Raw genomic sequence first — 26349 nt, 5'->3', positions numbered from 1 at the left:
TCATCCTCTACACTACTCTCACTCTCACTCTCTCTATCTGATTCTAATTATCATATCTATCCGTATTCTTCATGTTGCTTCCTTTAACACGCATTCACATTCACCCTTCCTCACTCCCTTCAAACCCCCTCACTGTCACTGACCAATCACCCTTCCCCTTCACCTTCTTCCCCTCACACTCCCCACTCCCCAAAACCCGTTTCCTCATTCGGAGCTCCACCTCTGATACCCAAACCCTCCCAAATTCCGCTATCCAACGCATAGCCCACAAGCTCCGCTCTCTCGGATTCGCCGAAGACCCCCAAAACCCGAACCCGAAGCCGAGCGCAAATGCCGGAGAAATCTTCATTCCTCTGCCCCACCAATTACCCAAAAACCGGGTCGGGCACACTCTCGATACGAGCTGGTCCACTCCCGAGAACCCCGTTCCGGTTCCGGGCACGGGTTCCGCCATAACCAAATACCACCAGCTGAGGCGCGAGGTGATTAAGCAGAAGGTGATGCATAAGAAGGAGAAGAGAGAGGAGAAGAAAGCGCCGACATTGGCTGAGCTGAGCTTGAGCGAGGCGGAGCTGAGAAGGCTGAGGAGACTTGGGATTGAGACGAGGAAGAAGTTAAAAGTAGGGAAGGCAGGGATCACTGAAGGGATTGTAAATGGTATCCACGAGCGGTGGAGGCGTTATGAGGTCGTGAAAATCGAGTGCGAGGATTTGTGTAGGATGAACATGAAGAGGACTCATGAATTGTTGGAGGTTGGTTAGCTTGCAGCTTTCCCAATTCTTTTGCTTTTGAATTGTAAATTGAGCAATGTGCTGTATTGGATAGTTTATGTGTAGTTATTAATGTTTGTGTTGTTATAATGCTTGAATTACAATCGAATTCATGAAGTAGTGTGTTAGTGGAAATTGGAGATTGTAAGTGGAAAGGAAATGAGAGTGGGGTAGAGTTGTATTATGTATAGGTACTTCTCTTAAGAATTTAAAGGTTAAACCTTGGTGCGATGGTAAGTGTCTTCCGACCATTTGATGTGTTCTGCATTTGATTTGAGACTCAGTTTCTTGTGCAGGAGCCTTGTGCACCTGTGGCGGGAGTACCTTTGTGGGTAATTATAATGGCACTCTTATTGTATTGGATGTTAAGGTTGTTTGGTATTCAGGAACATGAGCATGACAAGGACAAACCTAAAAGCCAAGGAATGATCTTTATATTCCTTCATCTCTGCTAAGTACCATAACTTTGCTTCAAAAATTTACCTGGGATTGGCAATCATGATAAATTTTATCTTATATTCATTAAGTGCACAACCCACAAGCTTTTCAAGCACTTGACTATTTCCCCTGGTGTATGTTGCCCCTGTTCTGCACACACCTGGTAATTATAAAGAGGATCCTTTGGGGTCGGCCCCAAGATGCTTGTTAGGAGTTTTCAACCCAAGACCTCATGGATTTCATGAGTCATTGGAAACCACTAGACGGACCCTTTGGAGTTATCTTGCTAGATATTTTTCTTCCCAAAAAGCCTCGGGCTTTCCCATTAATTTTTCTTGATTTTATTTGTCATTAAACAGATTCTGTGAAACCCAGTCAATAAATTTTTTCAAATTTTTACAAACATGCCTAACCTTGACCACACTTTTAGCACTACCTCAAATTGCAAACCTTAGGTAATGTTTTGATTTACCTATGTGAATGTATTTTCTCTGATAGTGGTTGAGGTTTCGTTTTGGTCATTAAAAAATTATATAGTGTGCCTTACTGAGCTTGATTTGTGATAATCACTTAACTTAGATTCCTAATATCCACAATTAGTCGTTAGAGGATGAGGTTTGGAATTTATGTATAATTATCCATCTTGTTTAGCTTTCTAATTTTAACTTTGTTCAAACATTTTCAGAGGAAAACTGGAGGTCTGGTTGTTTGGAGGTCTGGAAGTAAGATTGTCTTGTACAGGGGGGCCAATTATAAGTACCCTTACTTTTTGTCTGATAAAATTTTGACAAATGACACCATGACTGATGATATACTGGATCCACACATTGATGATGGTGAAAAAAATGAAACGGAGAGCGGCTCATCCAGCATAATTGGTGTAAAACCTGCTGCAACAAGTCCAAGCAAAGAAATATCTCAACCAAAATTAATCCAAGGTGTTGGTATGCCAAACAGAGTACGATTTCAATTGCCAGGCGAGGCAGAGCTTGCAGAAGAAGCGGATCGCTTATTAGAGGGGTTGGGCCCACGATTTACTGATTGGTGGGGTTATGACCCTCTACCTGTTGATGCTGATCTTCTGCCTGCCATTGTTCCTGGATACCGGAAGCCTTTCCGCCTTCTTCCCTATGGTGTGAAGTCTGTATTAACAAATGATGAAATGACTACATTAAAAAGACTTGGTCGACCCTTGCCATGCCATTTTGTATTAGGTGAGTATGGCTTTTGATACACAGCTGTTATAATCTGGTCAACCCAAATTTACTTGCTTTATACCTTTAAACAGGCAGAAATAGGAATCTTCAAGGATTGGCCACTTCCATTGTCAAGCTCTGGGAGAAATGTGAGATTGCCAAAATTGCTGTTAAGAGAGGGGTACAGAACACTAATAGTGAAATGATGGCAGAAGAGCTGAAGGTTTGTAATAATGTGACAATAATTTAGAACATTTATTTATTTATAAGTTCCTACCACCTCTATTTTGTTTGACGCGTGATCTTTTACCCCTCTAAACTAAAATATATTCATGATGCATTGATTCATTGTTCTTTCATGTGAAGGGATAAGGGGATGTAATTCCCTACTTTTAAGACTGCAAGAAAACTGTTAGTAGATGAATAATGTGAACTCGTTTTATCTAGCCACTCTAAAAGATAGAATTTGTCATAAATTTCCGGTGTTTCTACATATAGTTAAATCGGTGAAGCACTTTACATAAATCCCCCCTACCTTTGTGTCCTTGATCACTAAGGTTAACAGGAGAAAGTACAATAGATTTGCAGTTTATGGTCGAGGTGGATTTTTTTTTTTTTTTTTTTTGGGTGGTAATTATAAGCAGGGCTTTACTTCCTCAGCCCAAAAAAAGGGGATAGGTAAGTTAAATGATAAACTTGATCAAGATTTCTATTAGACTAGCCATGCTATAAGGTGATGAATGTTGGGATGTTAAGAGGACATGTTTGTAAAATGAATATAGTTGAAATGAGAATGTTAAGATAGATAAGTGGAAATACAAGAGAAGATAAGGCTACTGTTTGCAGTCCCATTGCATTGGGTGGCTTGGGGATAAGGAAGATAAGACTTTTTAAAGATGCTTTGCTCGGAAAATGGCTTTGGAGATTTGGGATGGAGAGGACTGCCCTTTGGAGGCAAGTGATAGAGGTGAAATATGGCTGTGAATGGGGTGGCTGGTGTACTAAGCCTGCTAATGGTCCATATGGTGTGGGCTTGTGGAAAAATATTAGTCGGGGATGGCCTTCTTTTTCCCGCCACATTCTCTATGATATTGGGGATGGGTCAAGGGTGAAATTCTGGGAAGACCATTGGTGTGGTGAGACTTCCCTTGCAGTCAGCTATCCGGAATTGTATAGATTTTGCCGAGGCAAGGAGGCTAGTGTGGCTGAACTTATGAAGCTTGATAATGGAGTCCTTTTTTGGGATGTAAGTTTTTTTAGGGGTGTGCATGCTTGGGAGTCAGAGGCATTGGCTGGTTTCATGGATACCATTTATGGTGCTTCGGTGAAAGGGTTTGGCGAGGATAAGATGTGCTGGAAACTTGATAGAGAGAAGGGCTTCCTGGTTAAGGAGTATTATAGTCTCTTAGTGGGCTCCAATGATTGTTGCTTTCCTTGGAAAAGTATTTGGAAACAGAAAGTTTCTTCTCAAGTTGCTTTCTTTGTTTGGACTGTTGCTTGGGGGAAGTGCTTAACGATTAACAATTTACGAAAAAGGAAGGTTTGCTTCAGTTAATCATCTTTTTCTTCATTGTCCGGTTGCAATGGATATGTGGGCAATGGTGTTTGGATTGTTTGGAGTTCACTGGGTGATACCGCAATCTGTAGTGGGGCTATTAGCATGTTGGCAAGGCAGATTTGGATGTCATCAAAATGGGTATATATGGATGATTGTTCAACATTACTTATTGTGGTGTCTTTGGAGAGAAAGAAATAGCAGGTGCTTTGAAGATAAGGAGAGATCAATCTCAGACTTGAAGCTATTTTTCTTTAGAACCTTAATAGGTTGGTTGGCTGCTTCGCGGAACCAATCCTTATCTTTTCTTGATTTCTTAGATTCTTGTAATTTTTGTTCTTGATTGTTTAACCCTGGTACACTCCCTGTGTACTAGGGTGTTTCCTTTTTTTGATATCTATAAACGTCTTACTTATCAAAAAAAAACAAGAGAAGATAGGATTTGAAATGGGGAAATCCCTTAAAGATAGGGCTGACCTCTATTGAGGAAAAGATGGGGAAGAGTCTCTTAAGATGGTTTGGTCATGTAGAAAGGAGTGAGATTAATGAACCTTGAGAAAGAATAAATTTATTCAACTTGAGGGAATGAAAAAATGAAGAGGAAGACAAAAGAAAGAAAGAAAACATTAGTAAAAGTAATAAAAGTGGAAAAGAGTTCATGTGACCGACTTTGACTAGTCCATTTGAGGATCCGTAGTTGGCCCCAAAATATTGGGACTAAGGCTTGGTTGTTTTGTTGATTGTACTTTGCGGATGTAGAAGGTTCTATGTTTTGCAATTCCTAGATTTCTGACTCTTCTCAATGCCTGTGCACCCAAATAATCTTAACAAAGCACAAATAATTGAACTATGTTTCTAATATCTGCTAAGTTCTCTCTCTCTCTCTCTCTCGTAAATTATCTCTTCCTAACTGATGAAGAATTAAATGGTGGGGAATTTGACTTTTATTTATTATTTAAAAATAATAAAACAGATATTTATTTCCATTTTTATGTAAAGATAATATTTAAGCTAGTCATTTGAAAATTTTTTAGGGAACTTTTATTCTTTGCAACAACTTTATCTGGAGGTATATTGAAATCTGAAAGGCAATCCCTCATTGGCTCATGTGGTTCATTTGGAGAGAGAGAAATGTCAGGTGCTTTGAAGGGTGTGAAAAATCAGTTGTGGACCTGAAACTTTCATTCCTCAAATCCTCATTTGAGAGGATGACAGCTTTAAGCCTATATTCATTTTCAAATTTCATTGAGATGCTCGATCATTGTAATTTTTGTGCATAATTGTTTGTGTACCTATTCCTATTGTATACTTTCCATGTACTTGGGTTGCACCTTTTTTGTGCTTTTAATAAATTCCTTACTTATAAAAAAAATTCAGACATCTTTTAGATAGTAATTAAAAAATGTTGCAGCGGCTGACTGGAGGAGTATTACTTTCCCGGGATTCAGAATTTTTTGCCCTATATCGAGGGAAAGATTTCCTGCCACCTGCAGTTTCTTCTGCAATAGAAGAGCGGAGGAAGTATGGAATTCATGGAGAGAAAGAGAAGACAAGATATAGTACATCAGTGACAACTACACAGGAGCCTATACTTGATACTGCAGAGTGTAGTTCTGAAAGTGAACCTGATGGGGGCAATAATGTGGAAAGGGAACTCCTTTTCGAGCAAAGAAAGCTAAGGTCCACTGAGGCAGCTATCAAAAGAACTAGCATCAAATTGTCGATGGTATGATTTACTAAGGTGCTATGCTATGGCTAATTTCTTGTCAAATTGTTTTTTATCTTGCACTAAGCATCTTTCTCATGAATAGGCCCTAGAAAAGAAAGCAAGGGCTGAGAAACTTCTAGCAGAGCTTGAGAAAGAAGAGATCCCCCAACAACCTGAAATAGATAAAGAAGGTATAACTAAAGAAGAAAGATATATGCTAAGGAAGGTTGCCTTGAGAATGAAGCCTTTCCTACTAATGGGTGAGTTTTGCCATCTAGCATACATTTTTCGAACTCTGAACCTGGCACAGTATGCATGCAGTTTTTTCCTCTCTTAAGAGTAAACAGAATGGCAGTTGAAGACTGATAAAAATGTCACACAGAAGTGGGCACTAATGAGCATATTGTCTTTCCATATTCAGGTAGGCGAGGGGTTTTTGATGGAACAGTTGAAAACATGCATCTTCACTGGAAGTACAGGGAACTTGTGAAGATAATATCTAAAGCCAGAACCATTGAAGCTGTTCATGAAGAAGCACGGACATTAGAGGCAGAAAGTGGTGGAATATTAGTGGCGGTTGAGAGAGTGAGCAAGGGTTATGCAATCATTGTGTATCGTGGGAAGAATTATACACGGCCTGCTAGCCTAAGGCCTCAGACACTCCTAAATAAAAGAGAAGCATTGAAACGCTCTTTAGAGGCACAACGCCGCAAGGTAAATTGGCTTGTCTATCTGTGCACACATACATGTCAACTAGTTTTAATTATCATTCTCTTCTTTTGATAATAGCTAGTAATGCTATACTACTACTTGAACCAGTCCACCCCCCCTCCCCCCCCACACACACACACATGTCAACTATTTTTAATTCTCACTCTCTTCTTTTGATAATAGTTAGTAATCCTACTCTACTGCTCGAACCCGTTCCCCTTCCCCCCCCCCTTTTGGACCCCCAATCTTTAAGGTTTGGGGACCATCCCACCTAACAGGCGGGTGGTTAATTCTCACTCTCTTCTTGAACTTAAAATAATAATAGAAAAAGCACCTTCCATACTTGCATGCAAGAAAAAAAAAAAAAAAGGAGATTGAATTGATGAACAAGTGATCTATCCCTTTTAAAGCATCAAAGGTACAAGGCAACCCTATGAAGATGTGGTTAGAATTGATTGATTTGGTCAGAATTGTGTTCCACGTGGAACCTGGCAAGTTAAGGGACTTAGTTGCAGAGGCATAAATACATTATGATATGGACCTTGACTCTGTCCAGGATGGTTTACCAATGGGGAGACTGCTGGCTTGTTTAATTTATATCAGCTAATATTTTACCTTGATATTTACTTCAGCGTTCTTTTTTCCTGCTTTGTCATGCAGTCTCTGAAACTCCATGTTTTGAGCCTTACCAAAAACATAGATGACTTGAAACTTCAGTTGGTAAGTTATCTTTTGCCTGAGTTCATTGTATTCTTTTTTTTTTACCGATAATTTTTGCTTTGTTATTTTATGCTGATGTACCCAATCATATTGAGGAAAATTATGTGTTATTTTCTTGATTCAGGATAAAGACAAGGAGGCAAAAAATGTTCTGCCAGCTGATGCATTGAATTATAAATTGGTGAGCCATCTTATATATCTGTTCATTCTGTGTTCTTTCACCCAAGTAAAGCTATAAATTTGTGGTGAAGTTTACAGTTTGAGTTAAATTAGGTGAAAGAGGATATGCACAATATGCAGGCAACTGAATGCTTGAGATCACATGTGGAACATAATTCCAGTCCTCTCTCTCACTCGGTAATTCCTGCTTGCCATGAAGAGAATAATGTAGAGGTAAGGTATTGATCTTGGATTCAGAAGCTATGTGCTAAAACAATGTGGTTTATATTTTATATTTGTATTTCTAGGTCTATGCATATATGGGGTTTTCATTTTCAAAATAAAAATCCAAGATGTGTGCTTACCATTCGAATTGATATAGTTGCATTCAAAACCTTATGAGGCATCTTTTTTTGATGAGCAAGTGAGAACTTTCAATAAAACCATATTTCAACTAGGAAATACACCAAGTATCAATACCACTTGATCTTTTAAACAAGACTGGATTCAGAAACCCCCCAAGGACAGCAAAGGGCCCTGTTCAAGATAGAATTCTTAAAATGAGCTCTGCCAGCAACACGAAGTCTAACTTCCAATTCAATGCCCTGTAATAAACTTTCCTCTGTTTTGAGATGGCCTCCCTGAATATAGTTGTTTCTTTGGACCCATAGATGGTAAAGAGCAGCTCCCCAAGCTAATTTACACAAAACTGCCCTCAAACTCTTACCCTTCCAGTTTTTCAAACCCCAATCTACTATCTCATTCCAACTGGTTACAGGATTAAAAATCAAACATAATCTCATGATGTGAGCCCAAATTCTATCAGTGAAAGGGCAACTGAAGAACAGATGATAACGGCTTCCAAGACAATTTCGACAGAGGACACATGTTGTGTCACCTGGATAACCCCATTTTAGCATATCCCTTGTGGCCAACCTGTTTTTGGGGGCTAACCACAAAAAGAAAGCATGTCTGGGGGCTGCCATTAAGATCCATACAAGTTTAGTCCATGCTGCATCTGCGAGTTTATGTCCAACAACATTTTAAGCTCTAGCATTAGTAAATGTACCAGAGTTGGAAGGGAGCCAGACAGGTTTGTCATAGTCACCAAATTCAATTAAAGGCAACTTACTTTGGATGGCAACCAGAGCATCAAAAGGAGAAGGATTTTCCAACACCAAATCCCTTCCCCCCCCCCCCCCCCCCCCCTCTAGCACACTAGAAACCTTTGCATCTAACTTGCAGCATCATATATCACCCTAGAACTATACTAGGTATGGAGGACCCCATCTGGATGCTAATGGTCTAGCCATAAAAAGATAGACCCTCCTTCACCAATTATAAATTTCAGAAGAGGCTTAACCACCTGTCTAAACTTGAGCATTTTCCTCCATCTCCATAGATACCTATGAGACTTTGATCAACCAGAAGCTTCTTTCTCTTAGGAGATTTTCCTTGATCCAAGCTACCCAAATTGATCCAGCCCTTGCAAACAAATTCCAGATGTGCTTCATTATATGGCTAAAAAGTTGTACCCAGTGCAGAAAGCTCCACTTTTGTGAGGCCTGGGAAAGGTCATGTTAGGCAGCTTTGCTCCTAATTTATTGGAGAGGCTAATTCTCAAACTTGAACCTGCCACCTGTCACTTTTGGTGGAAGGCACTTGCCATCAAACCAAGGCTGACCTTTATATGCCTCGTTATAGCTGCACGATTCTAATCATCAATTCTGTTAAACCAAAGTTCCCCTCATTCTTTGGACCACAGACTTGCTCCCAAGCTTCCTTGGCCCCTTTGGATGGTTCTCCACCACTCTGCAAGAAGCTAGAAAATTTCTGCTTTGTAGTTTTAATCTCTTTTTTGGGCAAGATGAAAATGTTAGCCCAATACACATTAATGCTAAACAAAACAGAGAATATAAATTGTATTCTGCCTGCAAATGATGATTTCTTAGAGGCCCAAGAGTTGGCCTGAGCAGAGATTTTCTCCACCAGTGTGGCACAATCACTCACGGTCAATTTGGAAGGGGAAACGAGGAACACCAGGATACCTCACTGAACTTTAATGCAGGAGAGACATTAGCACAAAATTAAGCCCTCCCCCTACCCCCTGCGCATGTGCGCAACACATATATATTAACTATTGATATATTGTAACTTGAGATGCTCTTTCAAATGAAAAAGTATTTTATGTATTAGATGCATGTAGCATCTCCCTCAGAATGTGTGGGCCCCATACACTATGACGGAGATGCTATGTGTGTCTAATACATATGGTACCACCTCCTTCCCAAATGAGGTGGTATTATGTGTAACCAGTATGGGGTCCACCCCATGTGAGAGGATGTTTCATGCAACATGTTATACAAAATAATAAATCTTTTCAAACTGATATCTGAAATAGTGCTTTGTGTGAATACTCAAGGCTGAGGACAAACATGGAGCCCAATTAACTCTCATGAACTTAAATGATAGCATGGATGCTTCAATAGACAATCCACAAGCCACTCAACAAGATAAAGTGCTTGGCCTCTCATCAACATTTAAGGGGGATGGGACTGGTAAAATTGAAGCTGGATTTTCATCCGAATTTGTTATTAAAGAACCCCATGCAAAATTGTGCAACGATATGAATGGTGAAGTTGAAACTGCTGTCTCTACACCTTGCCCTGATAGTTTTATGGTAATGTAAAGAATCCTTTCTGTTTTTATTTATATTCATGTTTTTCTTCTAATGGCTAATGCTGTATGGTTTGTGTACTTTCAGTCAGAAGAAACAGGCTCTTCTGCAGTAGTTCAGCATTGTGTTTATGATAACAATGCAATAGAACCAGCTAAGTTGGCAAAAATTGATTTGAGACCGGTTCCAATAGCAGTGGAAAATGGATCAGAGATGCCCCACAGAGCTGTACTGCTTTCCAATAAAGAGAGGCTTCTTTTACGAAAGCAAGCCCTGAAGATGAAAACTCGCCCTGTACTGGCAGTAGGTAATTTTTTAATCCTCTCTTTCACAGCTTTAAGTTTTCCCTTATTGTTGTTAAGGTTGTTAGTAATTACAACATTTGCCTTTTTTAAACTTCATATGGGTCTTGGTTGGTCATAATTATCATCTTAGCTGCACTCTCCTTCAGTTTTTCATTCATCCGGAATTGATTCTTTAGGGCATAAACTGCTGGTTTTTTGTTTGAAATGTGTTCAACAGAATGGAGCTGTATTCAGAATTTTTAAGTTTACTTGCTTAATAAGACAAAAAATAAGTGATAAAAAACTTCGGAAACTTTTTTCAACTGTTTTAAAGGTCGAAAAGATTTTGTAGTAATTAAAAACTTTTGAATTATGTTCAATATCCTAAGATACCTTATGGTGAAGAAATTATACATTTTCTTCTTAAGACCTTTGCATATTAGCTTCTTCCCCCTCCCCTACCCAACTTTTTTGGTTATGTTTCCTATCTATTTGCTAGCAACTGATGTATTTTGAACAACTTGATCATTTTTGGGTACTGATACTAGGGAGAAACAACATTGTCTCTGGTGTTGCAAAAGCAATCATGGTTCATTTCATGAAGCATCCTCTTGCTATTGTGAATGTCAAAGGTAGAGCGAAAGGAACGTCAGTCCAGGAGGTGGTTTTTAAGCTGGAGGTATGCACACCTGAGGCCCTCTTCTTTGTTTATACATATAGATTAACCAGATTAGCTGATAGTTTCTGTGTCTCTCTCTCTCTTGTACCCTCACAGCAAGCAACAGGTGCAGTTCTTGTCTCCCAAGAGCCTAGCAAAGTCATACTTTACAGGGGTTGGGGGGTGAGAGATATACCTGGGCACGCCGAAAAGAAGAATGTCATTGATGGTGGGAAAGAGGGTGGAACTCGGCCAACTGTCTCTCCTGAACTCTTGGCAGCAATCAGAATGGAGTGTGGGTTGCAGGGTCACGTACAGGAAGATACAACTCTATAACTTGGAATTGAAGTTTGTATCCGTGGTAGCGCTGCCATCCGCTGTCCCATGATTCTTGTCCATATTATTTAATTTTGGGTAAGTAATTATTGTCGGCACTGTGAGTTACTTTCTGTTTCAAAGCTATAATTGTGGTAAAAGTTCCTCCTACTCTGGTGTTGGATAAAGTGCTTAAATCAACATTTTCAGGATCATACCAACTCATCATATATTCAATTGTCAGCACATTTTAACTAGGAGGGACATGCACATAGATGCTTTCCATATCTCTGAACAGCCGTTACAATCCTAAGGTATGTTGGCCTGATTTCCCCTATATGCTTCTGTCTGCTTTCCTCTTTTGGTACAGTAAATCTAGAAACAAGATGGAGAGGTGACATCTTCGAAAGCAAGGTCTTTATTCGTTATTTGCTGTATTTGAGTGTGCCCTCCGTATGTATACTGGTCTTCTGCTGCAAGGAGGGAAATACTCTAGTGACATCTCAGTCGACATTGTAATATAAGAAATTCTTCAGCAATAGCCGATGACCTCTGGCTTTAATGGCTCTTTTCTTGCAAAAGCAACATGATGATGGATTCAAGGCCCATAGGATCCGTACGTATTTACTAGTTTTAAATAACAATAATAAATTCTTTGGGCATACCTAGAATTGGTTCCAATTGAGTCTCAAAATCAAATTATTATGTGGTTTCAACAAAACTAACATCCAATTGTTTGTATTAGAATATAAATTGAGTTGGATGAATGTTATTATGCTCCACCATAAACTAACCCTAAACTTGTATGAAGGAGAGATCCTTTGCTAAAGATGGCGAATACTTTAGCTTTTAATTCTTCTAAATGTTATAAGAATCACAAAATTCAGGATCTCACGGTGAGATTCTCACCCCTCCTGTGATGCTTGTACTGGGCTGGAGTTATAGGCAGCCTTTAGAGTCTGAAGTGTGTCCTGACTCACGAGTCATGATTCTCATGAAATGAGCTCTTTCCAATTGGTCCCACATTGGCTGAGCATTCGTTGCCGACATGTTTTGTAGTCATGCTCAGATATTAATTTGTTCATGTCTAGGCATTGATACCAAGAACAAAAAAAAAAAACCTTCTTTTTAATCTAGTAAGAACAATAATAAAATGTGTAAGACAGCTTAAAACATTGATTTTTTTTACTTTCGGGTACAATACAGTAAAATCTTTAAATTTATTTTCCCATTAAATCCTATTTTGTCTTAGCAAAAGAGAGTGCCATCATGAGTGATGAGAGTGAGACGCATCACAATGATGACTAAAGCTCTCTTTTAAAATATACCCAGGTCAATATGAAAGTAAACTTTTCTTCTTTCACACTTAAGCTTACTCTTCAAATTACAAGTGCTAGCTTTTTGTTGGCCCAAAAGATAACATATTATGGCACCACACAGAAAAGTTGATCGAACTGGTGACTTTAACTGGGACCAAGTCTAAATTTGTTTTAATCTAAAAGTCGAGATTCCAGACCCACTATCTGTCGAAAGGCTAATCTCTCTTGTAGGGTGAAATAACCTAAAAAGCTCCATCACTATGCTAGGATAATTATTCCAACCACACGCCTTGAATCTCGATGGATCCTATTTATTGGATATTTTTGAAATATAAAAAAAAAAGTTATTTAATAATAGATCCAGTGTAATTATATCATAATAAGAGGCTGTGTGAATAGATATGAGAAATTATTAAGTTGAGAGAGAGAGACAGAAAACATGGAGAGACTTGAGAAACTCTTACTTATGTGTAAATCATTAAACGTATGTGAAAAGTAAAATAATATCACATTAGAACTTTGTGTTACACTAAAATATCTCAAGAGCATTACATGTTATACAATTAACATTTTATGCATAAAATAATATATATCACAAGGTGATTAAGTGTTTCATTAAAGATGTAACTTTTGTTCAATCCTCCCAAACAAGATCTTGAGTGACATGTGGCCTTTATAGGACAAGTGTTGTTTCCAATGCACGGAGCATTGGATGTAAACCAAACCATACTTTCAAAACTTTAGGAACGGTTTCACATTTTAGGAAAAACCACAAGAGAGTTTTGTATACTTCTACCAAAATTGTTTATTGAATTTATTATTATATAGAACATGGGTTGAATTTGAGTAATATTAGTTTATTAAAATGACCACATAATTATCATTATTTTTTTTAATTAAAAATTCTTTGATTATTTTAAGTTTAGTTGTACATCTTTGATCCTCTTTTAAGTAAGTAATTTGTTATAGGTTTGGCTTATCTAGTATTTTTTTAAATGAAATATTTTTTTGTTTTAATGAAAAATTGTCACATTATCCACTAATTAAATAAAAAGTGAAGATTAAAATTCAAACTCATCGTATATTTAAAACAAAAAAGATATGTCCAGTAAAAAAAATACTGAAGGTAAGCCAAACTCATTTATTATTATGTATATTAAAAAACATGACGCTAAAAGAGGGGAATTTCCTTTCTAATACTAGTATAAATTACTCTACTTTTGATATGGTAGGTCACCATCTCTCTCTCAAAATTACCTTCAAAAGTTAATCCCCTTCAGGATATTTGCTCCACTCTCTATTTGAATTTTGAATAGCATTAATTATTGATGCATTGCATTTGACTCATAAAAATGGGTTATTTAAAGCAAGATTCATGGGTTTTTGCTTCTTCTAGAAGTTGATTCAAGGACTGTGAGGTTCAATTACCGTTCTTGCGTTGTAGAGAAAGTCAAAGATATATACTGGGTTTTTGTCTATTAGGGAATCTAACTCTAGGAAAGGTAAATTAGTGACCGGAATTAGAAAATAGGGGTGTTAGTGGGGACATCAAAATTATGGGAGTTTTTTGTTTTTTGGTGTTTGATTATGTGAATAAGTAAGACCTAGCAGAGCCATAGCTTCTGTTATGTTTTTAAAGATGAATAATGTACTATAGCCAAAACTTCACCATTTTAAGAAATATAATTTTAGATCTAAATTTTTATGTTTTTGTAATGTTTTTTGTGTTTTTAACGGTGAAAAATACTGAGATGGGTTACGGAAGCTTAACAGAGTGAATCTCAGATGAGTAAAATGCCAACTTTTAAACCACAAATAAACAATTTAAATTTTGACTAAATCACACGTGAGTGAGTTATAATTTGTCAAAAAAAATTACTTGACAAGTTATTTATTTATTATCTCCAAGTTGTATTATATTTGGTAGAATTAAAATTAAAAAGTAGAACACTGGGAAGAAGATTTCTAATCATCTCGATTGGAATATGCTACCCCTAAATTTAAGATGCTCGAGATTTAAGTATTTAATTAAACACTTTCTTATGTAGTAATAAACTTTCCACGGATTTTTCACAAGTCCCAGGAGAAAAACATAACACGCTATATCATTCCTTAGTCAATTGCTTGAGAGGGCGTGTCCTCTTTAGACTCACTCCTCACGTGTGGACCACTTAATTAGTTTCTATCAGCAATTTCTTGGGAGAAAGAGAATGATTATTGTCTTTGAGGTCTAGAATGTTGCTCTACTTTTTTTTCTTTTACGTTTTAATCAAAGGGTTCTAGCGTTGAAAGAAACATGAGAAATTTGAAGTCGCCGCCACCATCAACCTATCATCTCCATGTGTCAAATAAAAATAAGAGAAAATTACGGGAATGTAATGGCTTATCGGATAAGATTCCCTCTCATTCAAATCCTTACATTTAGGGATGGTAATAGAGAGGCGCAAGGTTGTAGGAGGAGATTTTTGCCTTGTTCTGTGTGTTTTTGTCATGTCACATTTCTATCACACCCTATATGATGGGAAAAACTTTTTATCCCATCCCCATGGGGCCTTGTCTCGTCTTGTAATTGTTTAATAAGACAATATCACAATAAAAACAAAAATTTTAATATTCATATATTTAAATAAGTTAGTATTGATTTGTTAATTTGTTTAAAATTGAAGAAAATTTAAGGATTTAAATGAGAGGGAATCCTTTCTCGATACGCTTCTTCATATGAAATAAGTTAAGAGTATTTATTTTGCACAAAAGTCAAATATGTGATCCGTTAATTTGAAACATGCAAGTCTCGCTCATCAGCTTATATACACTCATTATTTACTTTCACGATCTTTTCGTGAATAATCACCATGCCACTCCTTTTCGAAATCACCATTTATAATCATATAACAAATGGACTAAAATACACTTTACTCTCTAACTCTTCTTAATTCATTTTGATCTCTTAAGTTTCAAAACTTACATTTGCTTTCTAACATTTAAAACTTTCAATTAACAATTTAACATCCTAATGTTTAACTTGATTTTGATATGATCCTTCTGTTATATTATGTTGAATGTTGGCCGTTAATTACCCCTCTATAACTTCATTTAGTTCACTCCCCCCTAATGTTTCAAACAAAACAGTGTCATTTCAAAATAGTTAATATATACCTTAATGGTTAGTGAAAAAGAACTTTTAGACCTCTTCATTGATTAATTATGCGAATTAATTAATAGTTAATTAACTTAAGTCAATTAGACGATTACAACTTAGATTAACTAATCACAGCCACACTGAATACTAAATCTAAAAATCAAATAACCAAACACAAGAAACACATAGATTTGGTGATAAAAAAGTGGAAAAATTGGTAAACACTCCAAAGGAAAAACTACTAGCTACAAGGGTACCTGTACCTTAATAAGGCAATTTACTGTAGAAGAGAAGCATTACAATTTAGTTCAAATCCTTGAACCTAAACATCACTTGATAGTTTAATTTACTCATGCAACCTCACACCAGCTATTGAATTTTTGAACTTTTCGTACATGAATCCCTTTCAAAAACCTCATCTCTGTGATCACGATCAAACCTTTAACCAACTTTGACTGACTCAAAGACAATAGTTGAAGATTTGAGCTCCACAATAGCACACTGGGATTGATTATGTTTCCGTAGCTTCAGCTCTTGAACGCTAAAAGGTAGCAACTCTTTTTTGAATATCGACTTCTAAACTCACGGGTTAATCAATTTAAGTTTATATCTTTTCTTGATGTAGTACTTGGTAGAAGTCTTTTTAAAACTTTTGTGAAGTGGTGCTCATAAGATGTCTTTTATATATATGTTTGCATGTAGGGGCCACAAAAACCTAAGCAATAGTTGACTTTAATAAAACATGTTAGATCTCAATTTCACGATTTTTGATAGATCAATCGTTGTAACAACAATCAAAATGCTGTCAAAATTTAATGTTTATTCAATTGAATATAGATCAAAGCACAGTCGAACTCTTGAATGAGAGTCTCCTATGAATTGTATTTTAGGCCTTTAATCTTGAACATTTCGATACATTACCGACCAGATTTAGATTACAATGTCGTAAAATATTTGCCAACCTAAATCCTAGCTGTTAGATAGAAAAGTTATATTTTCATCCATTCAAAAGTTTAGGCGACTAATTGATTGCAGTTTTAAAAGTTAGGCCAAAGTGATAGTAACATCAAAATTGGAGGGAGAAAGCCGTAATTAACCTTAAAAAAATGTAAAAACCAACCATTTGGATAGTAAACATATAGTGCTTGACCATATTTTTATGCAATGTTTATTCAAATGAAAATGAACATATATCGGACGTAATTACTTTGTCACAACTTTATTCTTCCCTCTTTCATATATTACCAAAAGTAAATACAAGACTTTCATCATTTCATTCATTCATATCATAGTATTATTTCTGATAAATTTCATAAAATAGTTATCGTATAGTCAGCTTTAGTTCTGAACTTCATTTCACGCGCTCATTGATCATTTAGGTTGGGGCTAGGCTAGCTTTTCACCAATTGTATATAAGTACTGATAATATAGTGTTGGGTTTCATGATTATCATCACTGTCTCTCTCTCTCTCTTTCTCTCTCTGACACAGAGAGAAAGAAAGAGTAAGAGAGAGAGAGAGAGGGCACAAACTACCTTGACTATCTTCTGCCTTTCTTTCAACGCCCAGACCCAACAGCAATCATCATGACCTCTGCCTATCTTCTCTATCGCCATCATTGTTCCCACACCATCCTCTCTTTTGCTCTCACCCACCCCCACCCCCACCCCCACCACAAACCTCAAAGCATCATCATTATCATCATTTCCAGGTGCAAGAAAGAGAAGGAACAAAAAGAAGGAGAGAGAGAAAAAGATCTCAAACATGCTGTACTACATGTGTTTGCAAAAGAAGAGGTATTAGCAGAAGATTTAGCTTTCTTCATTTCATTGATCGAGCTGCTTGCTTACTTGCTTCTTTGGTTTTCAGTGAAGGGTGGTCTCCTCCTTTTTAAGACTTTCGCTGAAACTTGAAAGTCTTTTGCTTTTGGGGAATCAAGCATCCTGGTCCGATTATTTGCTTGTTTCAAGCAAAATAATTACTCAAGTTCTTACTTATATGTGTTCTTTCCTTTTGCGTAGTTGAACTTCTTAGATCTTGTAACTCAGTTAGGGTTTGTGGTTTTCATCTTTTTTTGGCTGATTTAGGTTATTGAAGACAACTAAGAAGTTATAATAAAGGGTATTTTTGTTTGCTCTTTCTCTTTCTAGATCTCCTTCATGTTTTGAGTTTTGACCTACTTTGTGTGGTTTTAGTTTTTACTTGTTTGTGTGGAGCTTTTTTTGTGCAAACTTGGTGTTCGGAGATATAAATCTATGTTTTGTGCTTATGAAATGAAACATAGTTTACCTTCAAGAATATTCTGATTCTAATAGAAACTGTCTTTGGTCTTTTTTTTATGAGAGATTTTACCTTTTTTTTTAAGCAGATCTACCTTATACATATTATGGTTTGATGTTTAATTATTCAGCTTTAAACTTTTTTCCTCTTCAATGCTATAAAGCTTGCTGCCATGCAAACTACCCGTGTTTAATGAGCCATCCTCTTCTAATATTACTGTGTTCTGAACCTTATTGTTATATGCATATAAGCATATAGTCATATATATACGCAGATAGGACTCCTATATATTATTGAATTCAAAGTACGTTTCTTATGTACTCCTATATATAACACTATTAGTTACATGCAATTTAAAGTGGAAATGGTGTAACATACAATTTGACTTTTTGTTCCGGTTTGAATGGTCTGCATTCATATATTCCTGAAAGACATTTTATATATATATATAATCGATCTTGTTGATTAATAGGAAAGGCATATCATATTTTAGTTTCAGGAGAAGGGATTGCATAGAAACTAGAGCTCAGTTTGTATACGTTGAGAAATATTGATGATTCCTTTTCTCTCCTTAGTTCTGTTGCCATATGAATTATGGTTGTTTTTTTTGTTTTTTTAATTTTATATAACTTCTTGGAGCATAAAGTGTCTTTTCAAGTACTAAATTTATCCTTTTTTAAGATGTCAAATTGAGTGGTGATTTTTTGAAGTAAGAGCTAAATTTTGGGCTTTCATTTTTAGGGTAAAGTAATTAAGGATATCATCCAAGTGGTATACCCCTAAAACATGTGGTTATCCTGTGGTACATTTTGTGATGTTTACCTTTCTTGTGATTAGTTTTATTAGGCATTTTTGTTAGCTTTAATAGAATTTGGTGGTGTGTCATTTGTTAACTCAACTAATCACACTACTCACTACTCAGATGTGAATATTTTAACAAATTTCCATCTTCATGTGCAAGTCTTATACCAAATTATTTTTAGCACTCTGATTAGTTTCCTCCTTAAATGAAAGACTTTCTTTGCTTTGCGAAGGTTATATGGCAGGCGAGTTTGGTATTTGGATATTATTTTCATCAATGGTTAGGACCGATTCAGTCACATTTTCATTCATTTAGAATCTGGGCTCTTCTACTTCATTTTGATTTAATTTTTTTTTTGATTCTTTTTTCTCTATCCCGACAAGTCTTTCTTCATTTTTAGAGCAAGAAGCGGAACTATAGGGATGAAATCAAAAGTGTTTCTTACGATTACGCCCAACAGCCCACTTGAGCAATTTGCCATTCTCCCATTGATTCCTATGAATATAGGAGACTTTTTTCTTTCTTTCTTGACCCAATGAAAGGAGACCTCCCGTAGGTGGCCTCTTACCTCTCTTGCTTCTAAGTGAGCACCCAGGTGAACTGTAGTGCCCAAGGCGTTCCCCTTTCATTTCTAAGTCAATTATGCTTCGGTCTTGCTTTCCTTTCTTCATGAATCTCTTCATGCCTCCGCCTTTGTACAATTAGAACCCTAGCACACGTCTTTTTGAACTATGAGAGCTGTTTGTATACCCGCTTAGCTAATGATTAAACTTGCTTCGTTTAAACCGACATTGTGAATAGCATTATCTAGAATAAAAAAAGATTGAAATAATTTCATTATGAACCGAAGGAGGCTAGTGTTTTTACAAGAAATTTCTAGCCAACCTTCCTATAAAAGATCTTTTCTTAACATTTTCTTCACAGTTCAAGTATCATGCATTACTATCAATAATATAGTACCCTTTACTAAATCGTGAGTGGAGTGAACATGAATCTTGCTAGTTTTACTTAGTTGGATCCAATAGTAAACACTTGCCCTCGAACCATCAACTCTTGATATTACTTGTTGGGAAGATAAAATCTTGAAGAGAGTCCAATTGAGAGACTAATACAACATATAGAGATGCTACTTGACCTAAAAGCTTGAGTATAAGAGTATAAGCCCAATTATGTTTTATTAACTAATTATTTTTCTCATTAGTATCTAATATGAAACTTTACTACTCAATTGACTACACTACTCACACATGAATATTCCAACAACACGTGACAGTAACATTCATTGGAAAAGAATTGAAAAAGAGGATTGTTCTACCTACCTCACATCCCTAGTTCTCATTCTAATTTTCTTCTTCAATCATTATTTTGATTTGTATCTATCTATAAGATATAAGCTTTAAGGTATAACAATATCTCTCTTTAATTCTCTCATTGTGTATTGTTGGCACTTAGCCACATCATTAAATTTAGCATAAATGTCTCATAAAGTAAATCACATGGGTGCATGATAAGTGTCAAACCACATGGTAATCCTATGTTTTAAGGCCATACACATGAATGTTATCTGTTATTTTGCTCATATCTTATGAACAATGACAGGACCAGATTTTGTTAACTGATACATATTCGTTGGGTATTAGAAGCGTACAGAGTCATGGAGATTTTACAAGTAACCATGCCTTCGCTAAAGAATAAAGTTATTGTAGGTGGATGAGAATTTGAGAGAGATTTTTTTCTTTTGGATAGTAGTTTTGGCCACCCCAGTTATTATGAGGATGTAAGTTTTTGCACGCTTTTTGAGTATTTGAAGTATAGACTTTTTTAACTTGATTATGAGATTGCTCTCAAAGGGGAAAATACACATACAGATATATGGATAATTCAAAGTTACAATGGAGGGAATCGGTCACGTTGAAAATACCAAATAGTTAATGGTGTGGCTAAAACACACGTTACCTTTAGAATTAATGGATCCATTTTGCTTGTCAATGTTAATAATTATTGTTTTTACCTCTGTGAAGTTTCTCACTAACGGTGGTTTTATATTTGGAAACTTTTAACTTACAATTTGCCCGAATATCCTCCAAGGTGTTTTGTCTCTAAATTATTAGGGCAATTTACAGAATTTATAAACCGATTTATTAGTTTATCTGCATATATTACATAACTATATCTTTTTCTTTTTGGCCAATCAACTTCGGATCTTCGACATGCTTTCTCAAAAAAAACTTCGGATCTTCGTCCGAATTTTAAAATCTTACTAGTTGATGCACATAGTCATGGAGAAAATGGCAAATGTTCTATATGATGATTGGAAAAGGTGAAGGAATCAACAGAAAGTTCTCTACCGATTTGGAAGGGTGGCAACCTAGTTGTTTTTTGAGAAAGTGATGGCTTGTGGTTAATAACTTAATATATTCACACTTATGGTTTGATTCCAAAATTCCAATTAACCAAAATGGGGAAAAAGGTTTGGCCCAACATGCTGATTCTTGATTTCATAATACTAACAACGATTCACGTTCCTTATCACCCAACTAAGTGATAGATATGTAAAACTTAAAACTTTACCTATTAATTGTATTGCAACATGATCCTTCACTTTAGTTTGTTTCTTCTTCAGTTAGTAGGTGGCCTCAATGATTACTCAAAAACTTTGGTAAATTAGATAGTGCTTGTCATCACTGGGGTGCATACATTCTTGTTCTTCGTTGCAATGAGAAAATCTTTTTAATTGTCTGGTAAAAGATTCTTTTACCAGGAAATTAATTTGGAGAAGTGGATGAGCAAGGAAAACTCATTATAGTGACTTAGTAACATTATCAAATTTATCAAGAATATTTGTAACTCGGTAATATTGTCTAATTCTTCCACGGACGAGAAGAAGGACCTCATTCAAATCCTCCTTCCCAACCTGTTTAGTTAAAAACTAAAAATACTTGGTTAAACTCAAATTATTTTAATATCACTAAAATAAGTTATATCAAACTCAGTAAGTTATTTTGACTATACTAGTATGAATGGATTTTTGCTACGTTGAAACTCTTTCATATCCCCTAGCTAGGACAGATTGATGAACTGTGAACATTTCCATTTTGTGGACCGCACATATATATAATTCAATACTTTTTTTCGACCTATGGTGACACTGAAACATAATAAAATGGAAGACTTTGGGGCTTTTGGCACATGATATTCTTCCATGTGAGTTGTTTAGCATTGAAGGGGAAACTAAAGCGGCGTGATTAACTAAGTACTATTTTTTTTTTTTTTGGATTTGAGAGCCTGGGACTTGTGCTCTTTTTCTTTTATTTTTTTAAGTAGATCCAATGGTTAAAAAAAGACCATCATTATTACAAATATTCTTATTAGGATCTCATTAATTATTCTCATTTATTACATTTTAAACCTATCTCTAAACCCAAAAACGTCTAACTCTCTCTCTCCGTTTTCCTCTCTGTCTCCTCTACCATTGCTCCTCCACCATTGTTCCATCTCTACAGGTTGCCAAAGGAAGAAAAAAAAAAAAAAAAAAAAAAACCAAGCCGAACACTAACCAAGCTCTCTCTTTGTCTCCTCCACCATTGCTCCTCCACCATTGATCCACCTCTACAGGTTGCCAAAGGAAAAAAAAAAAAAAAAAAACCAAGACGAACACTAACCAAGCTGAAACAACAATCTGAGAGAGAATGATATTTGCTCTTTTAGCCATAGTGTTGAAGTTGATTTTAGTTTTTGTGTTTAATAAAAAAATAACTGCGTAGTTTTTACTGTGTTTAATAAAAAAATAACAGGAGACATTTAATTACTTGTAACAATTATATTACTTGTTCAAAAAAGATAGCAGTCAGAGTACATGAGACATTTAATTTTTTTTACTAGTCTGGCAATATAGAGATTAACTTGAATTGACTCCCTACTTTTTACTTTTATACTTTGAAAATTCTGAAAAATTGCTTACTGTATCGGATGGATTTGAATACTATCCTTATTCTTCTAATAATGAAGTTGCATAATCTAATCTTTGGCTTGCTAATCAATGTAATCATTGATGTGTATTTGGTGATTATTTCTATCTTGACGTTGTGGATTCCCAATTATGATATGAGATTGAAAATATGTTTCTAAAACCTTCAGTTGTTTATAGGGAAGCATATGAGCAAAAACCTCTAATGTTGTTCCACGGTTTTTTTTTTTTTTTTTTCCTTCTTTTGCCGGCAATCTATCCATGGAGGTGGAACAACGGTGAAGGAGAAAGAGATAAAGAGAGAAACGTAAAGAGAGTCAAATATAACACTTTTTTTTTTTTTTTGGGTTTAAAAATAGATATAAATTATAATAAATAAGGGATAATTAATGAGATCTTAATCAGAATATCAGCATTAATGAGGGTCTTTTTTTTACCATTAGATCTACTTAAATCCAATGGTTTAAAAAAGGTGTAACTTGAACCTATCTCATATATATACACATACATATATATTCCCATTTACTTTTTTCAATCAAGAAAAATGCTAACCGATGCTCTTAAGGTACTTCTTAACAATCCATTTAAAGAAAATTTTTATGGGAAAAAAAAACAATTTGACAGTTTTTTCATTTCTCATAAAAATAATATAAAAAATTTCCTAAAATTGATCATTATTAACCATTACTTAAGGCACTCATTAGTATGACCCTTCAATTGAATATCATATTAACCTTAGGCCCCGTTTAGTTGGAGTGAAAACAGGGAGAATGAAAAAGAAGGAGATGAAAATAGAGTGGAAGATAGAATTTTCTCTTGTTTGGTTCAGGAAAAAAAAAATAAGAGAGAAAAAAAATAGTATGGAAAATAATCCCTCCGGGCCCACATAATTTTGTCCTCCTAATTTGGGAAGAAAACTAAGGAGAAAAGATGATGTGGGTAATAAATTATACAAATATCCTCATCTTTATTATACTCACCTACCCTTCACTTTCTCTTCTCTTCACATAATAATCAATTTATATAAACTACATTTTACATCCACCTACTTTTCTCTCCAACCAAATAAAAGAGTTTTCCACCCCTCCAACAAAACACACATGAAAAAAAACAAAAACTTTTCTATCCTTCCAATTTTCCATCCTCCTACTAATTTTTCATCTTTCCACTTTTTCACTCCTCCAATTAAAAAAGCCTTAGGCTGCGTTTGGTCCAATGTAAAATATTTTCCAAGTGTAAAATAATTTTAGGTGAAAATATTTTCGGGAAAAGAAAATATTTTCTAGTATTTGGTTGCATTTTAAAAATTATATTAGAAAATAATTTAAAGTGTTTGGTAACATTTTGAAAATGCAAAATTTCTACTAGTTTCTCCCATTTTCTTAGCCATTTTCTCAGCTCCCAAACAAATTTTATAATAGAAAATTGTAATACATAAACTTTTAAACAAACAAAAATCAAAACAACACCATTCTCAAAACAATAAATCATTCGGTCAAACTAAGAAAGAGAGGAGGAAGAGAGAGTCATTGCAAGCTCGACGGAAAGGGAGAGGTAGATTGAGAAAGAGAGAGATCGGTGGTCAGTGGGTCATGGGCGACAAGACCAGTCCAGCGGCGGTAGGCTTTGGCGATGCTATCTCACGGCGCAAGCTCTATGCCGCAATCTCCCCAGTGCCAACTCGATGACACAAGATCGCAGTGCTTGGGTGCGATAAGACCAATGCGATCTGGAGTTGGGGGCGGTGGTGCGATCTGGGGTTGCATTTGGTGCTCGGTCTTCTTGTTGGTTTCTCTCTCTCTTCTATTTTCTTGGTCGGGGTGGAAATCATTTGAAAGTAAAATAAAACTTGAAATTAATTTCTGGCTTGCTGGGGTTATTTTACAGTCAACGAGAAAATTGATTTCCATTTAACCTAATTTTTTGTGCTTACCAAACACATAAACTGTTGTAAAATAATTTTTTTAAATTCTTTTAAGTCAAAACAAACGCAGCCTTAAACTGTTGGTTGTGATCTCACGCTATTTTTGATTGGTAGCGCATAGATTCACGGGTTGTCCTATCGAGCAGGTTTACCATAATTAGTAATTACTACATTGCTTGGGAAGTTATTATTACCAGGGTGTATCTATAGCACTTGTCAGTGCATCCATAGGCCACACAATAATGTTAATATTCATTGGGCTTGACTAGCCTCAGAAACGTAAGCAGCAGAAGGTATTGAACATGGTCTAGCTTCACCAAAAGCCCGGAGAAGGCATTAAAGAGGTTCTGTTCAATGATGCTTTCTGCACGTTTGTAAATGACATATTTTAGAAAGAGTAATAGCAAAAATTATTTTATAATATTTTTATAAATTATTAATGTAATAAATTTTTATTGAATTTTATTTGGGCCGATTATTGGCATCGTTTTGATATTATTTTTGTGAGAAGTATAATAATTGTCAAAAAATTAGTTTTTTTTTTTTAAAAAGTGTTTAAAAATATTTAATAAATCAATATTTTTAGGGCGTCCATTTATTTTTATTTCCTTAAAGGAAATACATACTTTTTTTTTTCAAAAACAAACACAAACCGAGAGGGAATGAAATTTTTACATAAAGATATTAGATATACTATAAACTCTACTCAGAGGCTCTAGGTTGGAGTCTAACTTCTAACCAAAGGGAAAACAATATAACAAAAAAGAGAGGGAAATAGTGAGTTTTAATTGACTTATTGACCAAACTCCTAAACACCACACTTTTTTTTCCTTATGTATGGTGTGTGTGGGAAAGTAAAAAAACCGAGAAGATGGGGAGTACTACATAAAGCAACTACAAAATTCAGAAACATAAAGCAACTACAAAATTCAGAAAATGGTCGCGTTTGTTTAGCTTTAGCTTGTAAGCTAAATATTTAGTTTTTATATACAACTTTTTAAAATTTTATTTTTTCACTTTTTTTTAAAAATACAAGTATACTTTATTACACTTTTAGAAAGAAAAAAAAAAAGTTGAATAAACTATTCCTAAACAAACACTTGATTAAATTTTGTTTATTGAATAAAAGACTTGAGTTTGAATCCCGCCAACTAAAATCCTTATTGATATATCGACCTAATAATAAAAAGCAATCATTTATAAATATAAATCTTATCATATCTATGAAAAAAAAACAGATAATAAATAAAATGGGAAAAAAAAATCTCAAGCTAAACTTTTCCTGTACACTTATTTATATTATTTGGATTGTTCGTAAAGTTCATTACCCCTTCGAAATAACATTGTCCATGAATGTATAAACTTATTTGAGAAGTCGATCTAAGGCTTGCAACATGATTAGATTTTTTAATAAGTTTTTGTTCCCAGATGTTGAAATTTTTGAGTAAGGGCTGCGTTTGACCATGGAATTCTAAGATTGAGATGGTTAATTATGGGATTTGCAGTAAGATCTTTGAATTATTTACTAGTTAAACACCTTTTCTGAGACAAAGTACAGCTGCTACTTGCTAGTCCTTCTATTGATTCCTACAGCTCTGAAAACTTGGTACAGTTACCAATCCAACTAATAAGTGTGGTTATAACTAAAAGTCATTCATTTCCCTATTAACAATGCTGAATGGCTGATATGTGTATAAATCTACAAATTGGAGCTGTATCATTTGCAAG

At 35.4% G+C, this 26349-nt stretch overlaps 1 protein-coding gene and 1 long non-coding RNA gene across 4 annotated transcripts; both read left to right on the top strand.

Moving 5' to 3' along the window:
- Nucleotides 1–11907, top strand: LOC142620500 (CRM-domain containing factor CFM2, chloroplastic). 3 transcript variants are annotated; one of them, XM_075793875.1, is made up of 14 exons: nt 1–752; nt 1894–2422; nt 2497–2627; nt 5371–5685; nt 5771–5927; nt 6089–6381; nt 7039–7098; nt 7223–7279; nt 7399–7491; nt 9680–9937; nt 10022–10241; nt 10767–10897; nt 10994–11290; nt 11402–11907. In XM_075793875.1, exons 1-13 carry the CDS (start codon nt 72–74, stop codon nt 11210–11212), a joined length of 3144 nt encoding a protein of 1047 aa, XP_075649990.1. In that variant the 5' UTR covers nt 1–71; the 3' UTR covers nt 11213–11290; nt 11402–11907. The 3 variants fall into 3 exon arrangements, with proteins under 3 accessions (XP_075649990.1, XP_075649984.1, XP_075649980.1); XM_075793869.1 differs by having other exon boundaries at nt 7372–7491; nt 11436–11907; XM_075793865.1 differs by having other exon boundaries at nt 7372–7491.
- Nucleotides 11908–17091: 5184 nt separating this feature from the next.
- Nucleotides 17092–17791, top strand: LOC142606553 (uncharacterized). Its single transcript, XR_012839127.1, has 2 exons — nt 17092–17444; nt 17518–17791. It is a non-coding gene; the product is annotated as an uncharacterized LOC142606553 (long non-coding RNA).
- Nucleotides 17792–26349: the final 8558 nt, after the last annotated feature.

This window comes from Castanea sativa, chromosome 1 (assembly GCF_040712315.1).
Source record: "Castanea sativa cultivar Marrone di Chiusa Pesio chromosome 1, ASM4071231v1".
In the NCBI taxonomy this organism is placed as follows: domain Eukaryota; kingdom Viridiplantae; phylum Streptophyta; class Magnoliopsida; order Fagales; family Fagaceae; genus Castanea; species Castanea sativa.
The sequence above is the reverse complement of the archived record's forward strand: the minus strand, read 5'-3'. Positions and strand labels throughout refer to the sequence as shown.

Excerpts from the sequence above, each read along its gene's own strand:
- LOC142620500 (XM_075793869.1), top strand. The coding sequence starts at position 72 with ATGTTGCTTCCTTTAACACGCATTCACATTCACCCTTCCTCACTCCCT. Across the intron at positions 2,423-2,496 it reads GCCATGCCATTTTGTATTAG|GCAGAAATAGGAATCTTCAA; the intron begins GTGAGTATGGCT and ends ACCTTTAAACAG. Across the intron at positions 9,938-10,021 it reads CTTGCCCTGATAGTTTTATG|TCAGAAGAAACAGGCTCTTC; the intron begins GTAATGTAAAGA and ends GTGTACTTTCAG.